Genomic DNA, 15,636 nt, shown 5'->3' with positions numbered 1-15,636 from the left:
CCCTACATGTTTAACTATTTGTACCCAGTTTTTGCTTCCAAGGTTCCTGTCTTCAGTACCTATAAACATAAAAAACATTAGAAAGAATAATAAAACTGTTTTTTTTAATGATTGCTTAATATTATTAATAATAATAATAATAAATGATCACTATGATAGATTCAGCATCAAGTAAACAGGTTAATCCAGTAGCAGAGATGCATTTATGCATAACATTAGTATCCAGTGTCCTAAATATTCTAATTTGGGTTGTCCAGATCCAAATCAGTCTCTGTACTGACGTACAACACATAACAAGCTGTTCATGACATGGTGCATTCGATGGCAGGGGTGCAGAGTTTGGCACAACACCAGTGTTAAACTGGTGCATGCTGGTTGACTAAGATTCAGTACAGTGCTGCCTCTCATATGTGTTTTATGCTTTTGCCCAATTTAGTCATATCCAGTTACCTAATCACATTTCTCTTCCTCTAGACCCGTGACTAACACACATCTCCTCCGACACGTGTGAGGTACCGACCGCTTCTTTTCACCTGCACCAGTACTGCAGTGACACTGACATGGTGGTGGTGTGTTAGTGTGTGTTGTGCTGGTATGAATGGATCAGACACAGCAGTGCTGCTGGAGTTTTTAAACACCGTGTCCACTCACTGTCCACTCTATTAGACACTCCTACCTAGTAGGTCCACCTTGTAGATGTAAAGTCAGAGACGATCGCTCATCTATTGCTGCTGTTTGAGTCGGTCATCTTCTAGACCTTCATCAGTGGTCACAGGACGCTGCCCACAGGGCGCTGTTGGCTGGATATTTTTGGTTGGTGGACTATTCTCAGTCCAGCAGTGACGGTGAGGTGTTTAAAAACTCCAGCAGCACTGCTGTGTCTGATCCACTCATACCAGCACAACACACACTAACACACCACCACCATGTCAGTGTCACTGCAGTGCTGAGAATCATCCACCACCTAAATAATACCTGCTCTGTGGTGGTCCTGACCATTGAAGAACAGGGTGAAACAGATGGACTACAGTCAGTAATTGTAGAACTACAAAGTGCTTCTATATGGTAAGTGGAGCTGATTAAATGGACAGTGAGTGTAGAAACTGGAAAAATGATCTGAGGTACTCGGTAAGTTCAAATTTGCCAGCCAAGAATGTTTAATAATTATAGTTTTTACATTTTGGGATGCTTTAAGTCTAAAGCATCACTTTATAGATATGCAATAAAAATATAAAATTATACAAACCTATCTTGATGCTTGATATAAAAACATCACTGACAGCACCAGTGTGATCAGGATCATCCAGTAGTATTCACCTGCTACATTAAACACAAAACAAAAACACACATTAGAGACTTTATATTATACTAATATTAATAATAATATTTGTAAAATAAAGCAGTCATTATTGTGAATGTGATTTGCCTTTGGTTTCGTTACATACACTCGTAAGTCTTTTTTACTGTTCATTTACTGTGACTGAATAACTTGGAACAAGCATGTTTCATGTCTAAAAACAAGCTGTGAGCACGTTAAGTACAACTACAGTGGACCCTTGACTTACGAATGTAATTGGTTCTGAAGTTCTGTTCTTTAGTCAAAATGTTCGTTAGTTAAACCTGTTTTTCCCATAAGAAATAATGTAAATAGAATTAATCCGTGCCAGACCTCCCAAACCCCCCCTTACCCCTAACCTTTCTAATGTCTTAAATGCTCTTTTTTGTTATAAATACAAGCATATTTTCTCTTAAATCTTAAATTATTATTATTATTTCCTTTTTTATTTCAATAGTGTTGTATTTTGTAGGTGTAATTTCACGAAAGAATAACTTCCTTCTTCTCTCTCTCTCTCACTGTCCCCTCTGTCTGATACACAGTGACACCTACTGGCAGGAGTAATTATACAACAACAAAAAACGCTTTCTCTGCACCTTCTCTGGGGACATTTTAATATAGAATTTTACAAAATATAAAGAAAACACTGGAAAAACACCGTCCGCTCTCCGAATGTTCTCTCACTGTATACATATATATATATAGAGAGAGAGAGAGAGAGAGAGAGAGACGGTCCGAGTCAACTTGTTCGCGATGTCACGTGTTTCGCGAATTTCGTACGTTAAGTTGAAAAAGATCGCTCGTAACCCGAAATGTTCGTATGGTAAACCGTTTGTAACACAAGGGTCTACTGTATTAGGTTTTTTGTAAAAATACGACCGACTTTTTTGGGTTAAAACACACAAACAGCAGCTTGGATGAATAATTTGGTGTATAAATCTGTAGCGTTACTGAACTACGGGATTAGAGACCTAAAACACACTTTACAGAAGTGTTGCCGATCACAATATTCAACAGATCTGACTAAGGGGTGGCACGGTGGCGTGGTGCATAGTGCACTTTTCGAGGGTTTTCATCTGGGAGCTCCGGTTTCCTTCCACAGTCCAAACACATGCAGTCAGAACAACAGGAGCCACTAGAAATTACCCTGAGTGTGTGTGTATGTGTGCGTTTGTGCCCTGTGATGGACTGGCGACATGTCCAAGGTGTTTCCTGCCTTTTGCCCAGTGAATCTGACCCACCACGACCCTGACCAGGATAAAGCAGTAAAAAAAAAGGCAGTGAATGAATAAAGACTGAATTTACTGGAATGTTTTGGGTCATTGTCAGGTGAAGAATTCATCGTGGGTTCTATAATGGTCTCCACAGTGGACAGTTGAACGGCTGATTTCTAATTGTTTTGAGATCGTTTTAAATCCCTACCCAGACTCATATGCATCTACAAGCTTCTTTCTGAAGGCCTCAGAAAGCTCTTTAGATCTCACCATGGTGATAACACTCACTTCAACAATCAAGAGCAAACCAAACTAACGTCTGAGGTTTAAATAAAACTCCAATGTCCTCTAACGATGGTCTCATCATTGCAGTTGATGTGGTGACCAGATTCTAATTTCAGACATTTTAAGTAGTAATACATGTGGCGGTGTCCTAACTTTTCCCTCACAATAAATTTCCATTTTTGTTTATTACATTTTACAACTTGTGTTTAAAAGTCATTATTAACAGTTTTATTTGTTTAGTTATATACGCTCCATCTCTCCGTACTGTTCACATGAAGCTCAAATGTCCATATGTTTAAATATGTTCAAAAAGACACAGGTTTCCAAGGGGTGTCCTAACTTTTTCACACGACTGTACATGTATGATAACGTTTGTGGTGATGCTTGGGCTAGTTACACGCTCTTACCTGGCTCGGGTTCGAGTACTTTCAGGCTGACGTCGCTGGGAGACTGCAGGGCAGGATGTGAGACCCTGCAGGTGAACACCGTCCCGGGGGGGTTTTCAGATGGACGGACGAATAGGAACGACGACAGTGAGAAGGTCCCATCGCTGTGCTGCCTGTGGCTGGAGAGAGACGACTGCTTGGTCAGAGAGACGCTCTCCTCCTCCGATGGCCGCTGAGCCAACCACTCCACCTATAATAAACGCAAAACGGATGAATCAGGACCACTGGGTGCCAGACTATCACTGAGGGCGGAGCTTCCTGTACCTGCACTACCACTGACACACCGGATCCAGCTCTGGATAAGCAGAATTAATAGCTGATTGTGTTTCTTCAAAAGTCAAACTTTATACTGTTTCCTCCAATCTATTGCTTTCTATAGCAAACAAATTTAAAGATACTTTATGGGTTAGGGGCCTTGCTTAGGGGCCCAACAGTGGTTACTTGGCAAGGGTGGGGCTTGAACTGGCAACCTACTGATTACTAGTCCAGTACCTTAACCACTGAGCTACAACTACCCAGATAATAATGCTGGCTGAGGGGAAGCACGGCGCCTCTCAACAAGAAGGTCCTGGGTTTGGTTCTCTGGCCGGCCAACCAGGGTCCTTTCTGTTTAGAGTTAGCATGTTCTCCCCATGTCCGTGTGGGTTTCCTCCGGGAGCTCCGGTTTCCTCAAACAGTCCAAAGACGTTCAGTCAGGTTAATTGAAGTGTGTGTGTTTGCTCTGTGATGAGCTGGCAACCTGGCAGAGGTGTTTCCTGACTTTTGTCCAATTAATCTGACCCACCGCGACTCTGACCACTGTGTGAGAAACCGTCATGCTACTGTGATAAATACAGCCACATGGGCTCTTCAGAAAACCGTCGTCACTTAAAACAGTCCACCGCTGCAGCCTGAAATGCAGCCTGAGACTCTTTTACATAAAGAGAAATCTGTACGTCAATTTACAAACTTACCGCCACATCCAGGGGGAAGTAGCGTTCGCAGTTACAGCTCAGCTGCTGGGGGGTCTCATCCTGAAATATCACTTCCTTCTGAGAGAGGAAGACTTTGGGAGGTTCTGTAAAAGGATAAAGGTGTTAAATCTTAAACCCAGTACAGTTCTAAAACCACGCCCTTAATGTAGTCATCGACTGATCAGAGACTCACGTCTGACGTGCAGCTGAACGATCTGCTGAGTCTGGAAGGGTCCGGAGTTAATGGTGCAGATGTACGTGCCCTCGTCCGAAACCGCCAACTTCTTCATGGTCAGAGACGCGTTTCCTTCTTTCACCAGCAGGGTGGAGTCGGTACTCACTCCCTCTCGCGACATTTGCACTTCTGGCTCTAAAACAAATAAGGACGCATTAAAATAACAGGGTGGTGGTTTTTACATTTACATTCTCAGCATTTAGGAGGAGACGCTTTTATCCAAAATGACTTACAGTACTGTGACAGTATAACAGTCTAAGCCAGTGGTTCTCAAACTTTTTAGACCAAGTACCACCCATTATCAAACCAAAACTTCCAAGTACCACCTATGTTTCTCATCACAGAACCACATATGGCACACATTAATTAGGTGTGTGTGTATATATTAGTGGTGGGAATTATGGCTTCTTGAAGGGAGCCGGAGTTTTTGGCTCGGTTCCTTTTAAAGAGCCGTTCAAAGAAATGGCTCTTCGTTCTTCGGGAGGCGCTACTGGGTAAACTATAAGACACCCCCGATATTAATATCAAATTTTGCTACCTTGCCTTAAATGAATTCCTAATTCAAACAACACTTAAACGAGAAAAAAAAGTTACTTCAAAAGGAAAAAAACTACAGAGAAGAGACGTACTGTGATTGCATCGCATTAAGTTTCAGAACAATCCTCTCTTGTGCAGAGATGTGACTGTTTGTTTCTGCTTTAAAACATAAGTGCCATTAAATAATCAGATTTAACACAATTAAACAAGTTTATAGTTTATTTCTCAATTATTTGCCATTATACTACTAGCTCTCTCTCTCTCTCTCTCTCTCTCTCTCTCTCTCTCTCTCTGTGTGTGTGTGTGTGTGTGTGTGTGTGTGTGTGTGTGTGTGTGTGTGTGTGTGTGTGTGTGTGTCGCTCTCCGTGATACTGAAAGTGTTTCGGATTTGAATATCGACAATAAACAGCTCTTATTACAATTTACGATTAATTCCCTCTACTGATGTGAAGCTGAATGGGTGGATTACAGTCTAGAACTGCGCAGAAATAAAAGACTCGGTTCCTTTCGTTCATTTCAAAGATCCGTTCAATAGAATCGGATCGTTCGCGAACGACTCATCACTAGTATATCTGCAGTTACCACTGATCATTTCAGTGAGTGCGCCTGTTTAGCGGAGCAGCCTCGTGATGTCAGGAACGAGATCAGTGAGATTCAAACACAGATCTGCTCTGATAAAAGCGAGAGAGCTACTGATAACTTTACTGATAACTTTACTGATAACTTTACTGATAACTTTTCTGATAACTTTACTGATAACTTTACTGATAACTTTTCTGATAACTTTTCTGAAATTTCGAGATGGAAACCGCGAACGTGAAGTATAGACGTAATGAAGTACAGTGGCTGCGTAGCCCCGAATATTTTTAAAAACACATTCGTTTTAATTAAACTGATTTTATTAAAACAGAATTATAAGAACTTTGAAACAGATTTTATTAGTAATTTCCACATTTTGTTTCATTTTTTTTTATTTTTATAATTATTAAATTATTTATTTTTTCGGTGCATGTAATTACTTTTCCGAGATTATCTGGCGTACCACCTCGTGCTGCTTCACGTACCACCAGTGGTACGCGTACCACAGTTTGAGAACCACTGGTCTAAGCAATTGAGGGTTAAGGGCCTTGCTTAAGGCAACCTGGAAGTGGTGGGGCTTGAGCCAGCGACATTTCGATTACTAGCTCAGTACCTTAACCGCTGGGCTACAACTGCCCATAAAATAATGATACAATCTTCAATATTATTGTCACCCTCTCATGCATCTTTCCAGCGTCATACCAACTTTTTAATGCCGTCAGCAAAACATGTTTGTGGTTAAGCTCGTAGCCACTGATGTAGCACTACTTTCACATCATCATCACATGAAAATCTTCTTCCCCTTAAAGCTTCTTTGAGCGTCCAAAAAGGTGGAAATCAGATGGAGCTAAATCCGGACCATAAGCTTCTCTCAGTCTCTCAGACACGAGCAATTACTACACCTGGTGCATAAACCTACAATCTAAATATCAAACTGTATACTTATTTGTTTAATGTTAATAAAAGAGTACAGAAAATTGGAGGATATTTAGTTTTATAAATACAGTATATACACACATTTATATAGTTATACACCGATCAGCCATAACATTAAAACCACCTCCTTGTTTCTACACTCACTGTCCATTTTATCAGCTCCACTTACCATATAGAAGCACTTTGTAGTTCTACAATTACTGACTGTAGTCCATCTGTTCACCCTGTTCTTCAATGGTCAGGACCCCCACAGGACCACCACAGAGCAGGTATTATTTAGGTGGTGGATCATTCTCAGCACTGCAGTGACACTGACATGGTGCTGGTGTGTTAGTGTGTGTTGTGCTGGTATGAGTGGATCAGACACAGCAGCGCTGCTGGAGTTTTTAAACACCGTGTCCACTCACTGTCCACTCTATTAGACACTCCTACCTAGTCGGTCCACCTTGTAGATGTAAAGTCAGAGACGATCGCTCATCTATTGCTGCTGTTTGAGTCGCTCATCTTCTAGACCTTCATCAGTGGTCACAGGACGCTGCCCACGGGGCGCTGTTGGCTGGATATTTTTGGTTGGTGGACGATTCTTGTGTCTGATCCACTCATACCAGCACAACACACACTAACACACCACCACCATGTCAGTGTCAGTGCAGTGCTGAGAATGATCCACCACCTAAATAATACCTGCTCTGTGGTGGTCCTGACCATTAAAGAACAGGGTGAAAGGGGGGTAACAAAGCATGTAGAGAAACAGATGGACTACAGTCAGTAATTGTAGAACTACAAAGTGCTTCTATATGGTAAGTGGAGCTGATAAAATGGACAGTGAGTGTAGAAAGAAGGAGGTGGTTTTAATGTTATGGCTGATCAGTGTGTACAGTTAATATATTCCCACAAACACACAAAAGTGGTCACAAATTCATACTGTAGTAAACAGTGTCATTTATAGCAAGTAAGACCAGTATAAAGTATAATCATGAGTAATTAATACATTCATTGTCTCTTTTACCACCGTCGTATCCTGCTCAGGGTCATGGTGGGTCCAATTAATTGGGTGAAAGGCAGGAGACACTCCGGACAGGTCGCCAGTTCATCACAGCACAGATACACACACTCATTTGGGGCTGTTTGTAGTATCTCCAGTTAACCTGACTGCATGTGTTTGGACTGTAGGAGGAAACTGGAGCACCCGGAGGAAACCCATACTTTACAGGTCTTTCTGTGAGGCGACAGCGCTACCCACTGTGCCAACGTGCCACCCTTATGATGAATAATTGCTAAATGGCTAAAACTATGATTACTGTATAATTAATGTTACTTTTTCTGATTGTGAATCATGTTTGAGTTCCTGTGGTGCCACTTTTACCTTAAAAACACCCTCAAACACTAAGAGATTCTGTCAAATGAACAATCTCTTACACTCGGAGTGCTTCAGGACATCAAAGCGAAATAAATGTTGACATTTACCACACACTACACTCCCAAACAAAAGCTCACCTGGTGTTCCGTTCTCGGTCTCCGTCTCACTGGCTTTCATGAGCAGGACTGTCCGTCCGTGCCCTCTGTGCTGCCAGCGCCACTCCAGCTCCACACGTCGCTCCGTGGGGACGTCCCTTTGTTTATAACCACAGTCTAACACGACGTCCTCTCCCAGATGAGCCGCGACGGACGGAGAGCGAGTGAACACCACAAAGACGGCTTCAAGGAAGAAACAGCAGCACAGACGGAGACGGTGAGTGTGTGTCAGTACAGTAAATACAAGTAAAAACTATCCGCAATTGGGCGCCTATACAGACGATGATCGGCTCGTCCGAGGGTGGGAGCGCCGGAGAGGATTCAACATAACTGCTGGCTAATAAATGGTGTTGCACAGAGACGGGGGATAATGGGGATCAGTGCGTGACTCTCTATGCGTGATACGGATCGTCTTATGAACCCTCCTGGTGCAAGTGAAAAGAAGCGGCCGGTACTGCACACGTGTCGGAGCACAGTGTGTTAGTCATGACTCTTGAGTGGAGGTCTGCACCAGTAGAGGCAAAATACGATAGAGGAATTTGATACGACTAGATTGGGAGGAAAAGGCTCACTGTTTTATAAACCTTACATGTTGTGGTAGTTACAGGAAACATCAGGAGACAAATAAAGGGTGAGTCAAAGTTATGTTAACACTAATGGATCTATTCCCGGCGAAATGTGTGTCCGGGTTTTACATCGGCACTGTAGACACTGTCCTGTAAATCATCTTACACATATGAAGTAGGTTTTGTGAATAAATGGAATAGATGGTCATTCAAGTGTTAACATAATAATAATCACCCTGTACTGATACTGTAATGGACATTAAAATAGTATCGGGTTCATACTGAGATCTGTATCGTGCATGGAGTCACACACTGATCTCCATTATCCCCCGTCTCTGTGCAGCACCATTAATCACCAGCAGAGGTCGTAACTGCAGCCGTTATGATGAATCCCCTCTGTTCATTTCACTTGTAGTACAACCAGACCTGTTGGTCTCTTGGAAGCATCCTGGACCAGTCTTCTCATCAATGTTGGAGTGACGACCAGTTCTTGGTAATATTTAACCACATGGTGATGACGTTCTTTACCATGTTCCATGTTATACAGTATGTAAAATCTCAGAAATGTTTTTGGACCCTTTTTCTGACTGATACCCTTCAACATTGGGATCCTTTGATGTTTTGGAAGCTCTTTGTGGGTTTTACTGTAAGATGCTGTAAATAAATGTGAGGAAAATCCTACTAGAGAAGCTGAACTTTATCTGGGATTCATCAGAGTCGCTGGAATTGATGGCAGGAACTGAGTACGATTTAACATGAGCTTGAATGTGATTGGTTCATTCTGAACACAGCCACACCCCCAGGTATTCAGTGTGATCAAGAATATTAACTATGAATAAATAATAAGTCACACTATTGTGTAAATGAATGAATGAATGAGTGAATGAATGTGAAAGTGAAGCGTACCGTTCGTCATCAGAGTTCCCCAGTCGCTAAGAGGAAGCTGAAGTTTGCTCTGTGTTAGTGATGCGGCGTTGGACTCCGCTTCCTCATCGGCTATCGTCTGCAGAACCAGGGTGTGGCTGACCCCGTCTCCTTCCAGCTGAACCGAGCCGATGAAATAAGCAGGTAAGGAATCGGGCGTGGTGCCTCGAGGATTGTAACGGCTCAGCTCACAGATCACTTCCTGCTCATTGCAGTCAGCGTGGAGGAGAGCCTCGGCTTCAGGGATCTCCACCGACGACGCTAACCGGGGACACGGAGAGACACGGCGGACATCACAAAACAGCAGGGAACAGCATACAAGCTAACAAACACAAGAGTCGTTCAATCACCTTTCACTTCAAATATCAGATCATCAGCGTTCGGGGTTTTTGGAGGGATGTAGGGAGTTATGGCTTCCGGTGCGAGGTCAGAGCTCATGGGAAGGTCCTTCAGGACCAGAGTGGCAGGAGTGCGAGCGAAGTGAGACCCGGTCATCGTACCTCCGTCCTCAATGAAGGAGCAGGACAGCACAACGTCAGCAAACTGCACATCTGTACCTGTGTGTTAGATATATCATACTCCCATTAGATCACGGTGGAAAGGTAATACCAGTACTGATAGTAGCTCCAGGCTATGGTGAAACATGTGGCTTTTCAAAATGGCATTACAGACATCTCTCTCTGATAATGAGTGGATAACACTGTAATACTGATAGATCCGTTATGTCTAGTAAAATTAGTATTTATACATACAATCAATATTTTTAACCCACATCATCCTGATCAGGTTTGCAGTGAGTTATTATTATTATTATTATTATTAGTAGTAGTAGTAGTAGTATATTTATTTTCATTTACCACTGTATCCTGTATCTGTCTGTGAACCAAACACAGACCTATTTACCTGTTTACTTAAGCATGGGGTAATTTAACAATGCCAGTAAACCATTTGGCAAGAGGAAACCCAAGTGCACACAGGGTGAATGTGCCAAACATTTTACTGTGCCCAGAGACAAGACCTGAACCCACATACCCAAGACTCTGGTGTGGGAATCACTCACATTATCTGCTGTGCCAGTGTGTAGTCAGGTGGACAAATGGATGTGTGTGTAGATAAATGGTTAGATAAATGCATGGATAGATGAATGGATCAACAGACAGATAGAGGAATAGATGTATGTAAGTATGTATGGATGTAGGAATGAATGAATGAGTGGATGGATGGATGTATAGATGAATAAATAAATGGATGGATGGATGAATAAATAAATGGATGGATGGATGAATAAATAAATGGATGGATGGATGTATAGATGAATAAATAAATGAATGGATGGATGAATAAATAAATGGATGGATGGATGTATAGATGAATAAATAAATGGATGGATGGATGGATGGATGAATAAATGGATTGGTGGATGAATGGATAAATGTATAGATGTTTGTATGTATAAATGTATGGATGAATGTATGTTTGCATGTATGTATGTATGTATGTATGTATGTATGGATGAATGGATGGATGAATGTATGTATGTATGAATGTCTGTATTCATGTATCTATGTATGTATGTATGGATGGATGAATAAACGTATGTATGTTTGTATAAATGGATGTATGAATGTATCTATGTATGGATGGATGGATGAATAGACGTATGTATGTTTGTATAAATGGATGTATGAATGTATCTATGTATGGATGGATGGATGAATAGACGTATGTATGTTTGTATGAATGTATGTATGAATGTATGTATGAATGGATGGATAGATGAATGTATGTATGAATGGATGTATGGATGGCTGTATGAATGTATCTATGTATGTATGGATGGATGAATAGACATATGTATGTTTGTATTAATGGATGGATGTATGTATGTTTGTATGAATGGATGGATGGATGAATAGATGTATGAATGTATGTATGAATGGATGGATGGATGAATGGATGGATGTGTACTATGGCGCCCAGTGAGGGAGCCACGGTGTTTTGGTGTCTCGTGTGTTTGTTTGTTTTACTTGTTAAACTCGCGTATAGTAACACAATTCGTATAACTTTCAATCGAAATGAGCTTCTATACATCAGAGGCTTAACTCCACTACAGCTTAACTCCACTACAGTTTACTGGATTTAGAGCGCATACCAGCTGAAATTCTTCGGAGTAACGCACCGGGAGATCACCAGCCGGCATCCCGCTATGATGCGCAGCAGCGACGGAGAAATCGCGGAAGACGCGGCTTTAGACCAGCGCTTCCCGGAATACTTCTCTCTAACGTGCGCTCTCTCAGCAATAAAATGGACGAATTAAAACTGCTGGTAAGAACGACTAAAGACTTCTCTATCGCTTCTGCTTTGTGCTTCAGTGAGACGTGGTTAAATGACACAATTCCCGATGCTGCGGTGGAGCTTCCCGGTTTTTCACTGCACAGAGCAGACCGCGACCCTGTTCTCACTCAGAAAACTAAAGGCGGAGGAGTGTGTTTCTATATTAACCACAGATGGTGCACAGACTATCTGCTGTAAACCATTCTACTCACCCCGGGAATTTAATTCTATTATTCTGGTTGGAGTATACATTCATCCAATGGCACATGCCAGCCTAGCCCAACAACAGCTGGCTGACCAGATTATAGAAGTTGAGCAGCAACACCCAGACTCTCCTATCATCATCATGGGAGATTTTAACCACACCAACCTGAGTGCTGAACTGCCTAAATATAAACAGTTGATCGATTGTCCCACCAGAGAAGATAAGACTCTCGACCACTGCTACAGCACCATCAAGGACGCTTACCAGGCCTCAATTCGTGCCCCACTTGGTAACTCTGACCACTCACTTATTCATCTCATCCCCTCATATAAACAAAAGCTTAAAACCACAAAGCCTGAGAGGAAGTCAGTGAAAATTTGGTCTCATGAAGCCATAGAGAATTTAAAGGAATGTCTGGATTCAACAAACTGGGACTCCTTTAAATCTGCAAATAACAACCTGGACGACTATGCGGATGCAGTCACCTCATACATAAGCTTCTGTGAAGAGACTTGCATCCCATCAAAGACCATCTATGCATATCAGAACAATAAACCCTGGTTCTCAAATGAACTTAGGGAACTGCTCAAAGAAAAAGAGATGGCTTTTAAAAGTGGGGACCGCGATGCTTACAGAAAAGCAAAGAAGACATTAAACAAGGGAATTAAAGCTGCCAAACACAAATACAGGAAAAATCTGGAGCAGAAATTCTCCTCAAATGACTGTTCCTCCATCTGGAAAGGACTTCAATCCATCACAAACTACAAACCCAATCCATCAAACGCAACTGTGGACCCCCTGCTGCCAAACCAGCTCAATAACTTCTATTCGAGATTTGAAACACAAAGGACATCTCCCTCCTCCCCCCTGCCAAGCTTTAGTCTGTCTGCCACAAATTGTTTGCTGCCTGTTCACACCTCACCCCCAACACCTGTAACCCCCACCCCACCTCCACCCATCACCGTCACTGAACAGCAGGTCGGCTGTGTTCTCAGGAAACAGAAGATCAGGAAAGCTGCTGGACCTGATGGCGTCTCACCTGCTACACTCAGGCATTGTTCTGATCAACTATCTCCCATCCTCACTGATCTTTTCAATCAGTCCCTGAACATGTCTGCTGTTCCTGCATGCTTCAAAACCTCTGTCATCGTTCCAGTTCCAAAAAAGCAGAAGATTTCCTGCCTGAACAACTACAGACCAGTGGCCCTAACATCTGTGGTGATGAAGTGTTTTGAGAGACTGGTACTTCAACAACTTAAAGTTATGACTCATGACCTTCAGGATCCTCTCCAGTTTGCATATAGAGCCAACAGGTCTGTAGATGATGCCATTAATTTGGCTCTCTCTTACATCCTGCAACACCTGGACAGCCCTTCTACGTATGCTCGTGTGCTGTTTGTAGATTTTAGTTCTGCTTTTAACAATATCATTCCTGACCTTCTGCTTCAAAAACTGTGGCAGCTCAATGTACCCCCATCTATCTGCTACTGGATCCACAACTTCCTGTCTAACAGGAAACAGTATGTAAAGGTGGGTGACCACATTTCGGATCCTCTCTGCCTCAGCACTGGCGCTCCACAGGGATGTGTGCTCTCTCCTCTGCTCTACTCCCTCTACACCAATGACTGCAGATCTAACAGCAACTCAGTTAAGCTCATTAAATTTGCAGATGACACTACCCTGATCGGACTCATTTCAAACAACGACGAGTCCACATACCGGGAGGAATTAACACAGCTGGTGTCATGGTGTGGTAAATACAACCTGGAGCTAAACACACAAAAAACGGTGGAGATGATCATTGACTTCCGGAAAAAACCTTCTCCACTGCCTCCACTGGTCATACACGGCTCCAGTCAGCAGAGCCGAGTCCTGTAAATTCCTGGGCACGACCATCCAACAGGATCTTAAATGGGACAGGCATGGCACAGCAGTTATGAAGAAGGCCCAGCAGCGCTTGTACTTCCTGAGACAGCTTAAGAAACTTAGACTGCCCCAAGCTCTGCTGGTTCAATTCTACACTGCGATAATCGAGTCCATCATCACAGCTTCTATCACCGTCTGGTTTGGCTCGGCGTCTCTGCACACCAAACGTAAGCTACAGCGTACAGTGAGATGTGCAGAGAAAATCATCGGCTGTCGTCTTCCCACCCTAGAAGATCTATACTCCTCTAGGATGAAAAAGAGGGCAAGGAAGATTATGGCAGACTCTTCTCACCCCGGTCACTCATTTTTTCAGAGGTTCTCATCTCAGCGGAGACATAGAGTGAGAGCATTAAAGACTCGTACAAACCGCCACCTCCACAGCTTCTTTCCCCAGGCAATCAGCTTACTCAACAAGGACTACTCCCACATCCCTCCGTTTTAATAAATGCTCGTGGGTTTCACACAAGCTTCCCGCATTTTAATAGTTAATGCACATATGCACCTTATGTGTAAATAATCTCTATTGCACAATTTTTTTTCACTACTATATTGTTTATTGTATTCTATGTATATATATACCATTGTTTATTGTTTATTATACGTTTAGATATAGTGTACCTTTTACTATTTAACTTGTATGTATGTTGACACCTGCACCTAAAGAAATTCCTTGTACATCTGCTACTTGGCGAATAAAAAGATTCTGATTCTGATTCTGATTTTGATGGATGGATGAATGGATGTATGAATGGATGGATGGATGAATGGATGTATGGATGGATGTATGAATGTGTCTATGTATGTATGTATGGATGGATGAATAGACATATGTATGTTTGTATGAATGGATGGATGGATGAATAGACATATGTACAGTATGTTTGTATGAATGGATGGATAGATGAATGTATGTATGAATGGATGGATGAATAGACGTATATATGTTTGTATGAATGGATGGATGAATAGACATATGTATGTATGTTTGTATGAATGGATGGATGAATGTATGTATGAATGGATGGATGGATGAATAGACGTATGTATGTTTGTATGAATGGATGGATGAATAAATAAATGAATGGATGTATGTATGTATGGATGAATGGATGGACGGGTTGATAGATTGATGGTACAACGTGCAGCAGAGGGCAGCATATAACAAACAACTAAGCAAAACCAAACTGCGACATTATTACTTATTTTCCAGAACTACAGACTCAATTCTTAACATTCACGAATATTCTGAAATGTTTGATTTAAAACACTGGATGAACTGAGGAATATAAATAAAGACTTACCTTGTACCAGTGCGCTCAGCCAAGCAACAACCAGGATTTTAAACATATCGCTAACTTTACAATAAATATAAAACAGTCAAAGATAATAAACACGTTTCTGTTACATGTAACACTAACACATTTACTCTTAATGATCAGAGAAGAATGAAGAGCTCAGTCCAGAAGATCTGCTGCAGTTTAGATTAAATCCCCCGGTTCATTTTACTTTCACTTTTATTCTATAGTTAATGTAAGAGCTATAATTCTGTATAAATACTGAACTGCTCTACACAGGCGGTGATATCTGTGTTTATACTACATTTATCTGCTCTAATAATGTGTTTTTATTAATCTGCCTCTCATTA

At 41.9% G+C, this 15,636-nt stretch overlaps 1 protein-coding gene across 1 annotated transcript; it reads right to left on the bottom strand.

The window, feature by feature from the left end:
- Nucleotides 1-15,338, bottom strand: tapbpl (TAP binding protein like). Its single transcript, XM_062992243.1, has 10 exons — nucleotides 15,293-15,338; nucleotides 9,877-10,077; nucleotides 9,509-9,787; nucleotides 8,019-8,219; nucleotides 4,428-4,595; nucleotides 4,235-4,338; nucleotides 3,243-3,471; nucleotides 1,933-1,935; nucleotides 1,247-1,320; nucleotides 1-59 (listed from the first exon to the last, which is right to left on the bottom strand). Exons 1-9 carry the CDS (start codon nucleotides 15,336-15,338, stop codon nucleotides 1,247-1,249), a joined length of 1,305 nt encoding a protein of 434 aa, XP_062848313.1. The 3' UTR covers nucleotides 1-59.
- Between the last annotated feature and the right edge of the window lie 298 nt (nucleotides 15,339-15,636).

Source organism: Trichomycterus rosablanca, chromosome 3 (assembly GCF_030014385.1).
Source record: "Trichomycterus rosablanca isolate fTriRos1 chromosome 3, fTriRos1.hap1, whole genome shotgun sequence".
In the NCBI taxonomy this organism is placed as follows: domain Eukaryota; kingdom Metazoa; phylum Chordata; class Actinopteri; order Siluriformes; family Trichomycteridae; genus Trichomycterus; species Trichomycterus rosablanca.
The sequence above is the reverse complement of the archived record's forward strand: the minus strand, read 5'-3'. Positions and strand labels throughout refer to the sequence as shown.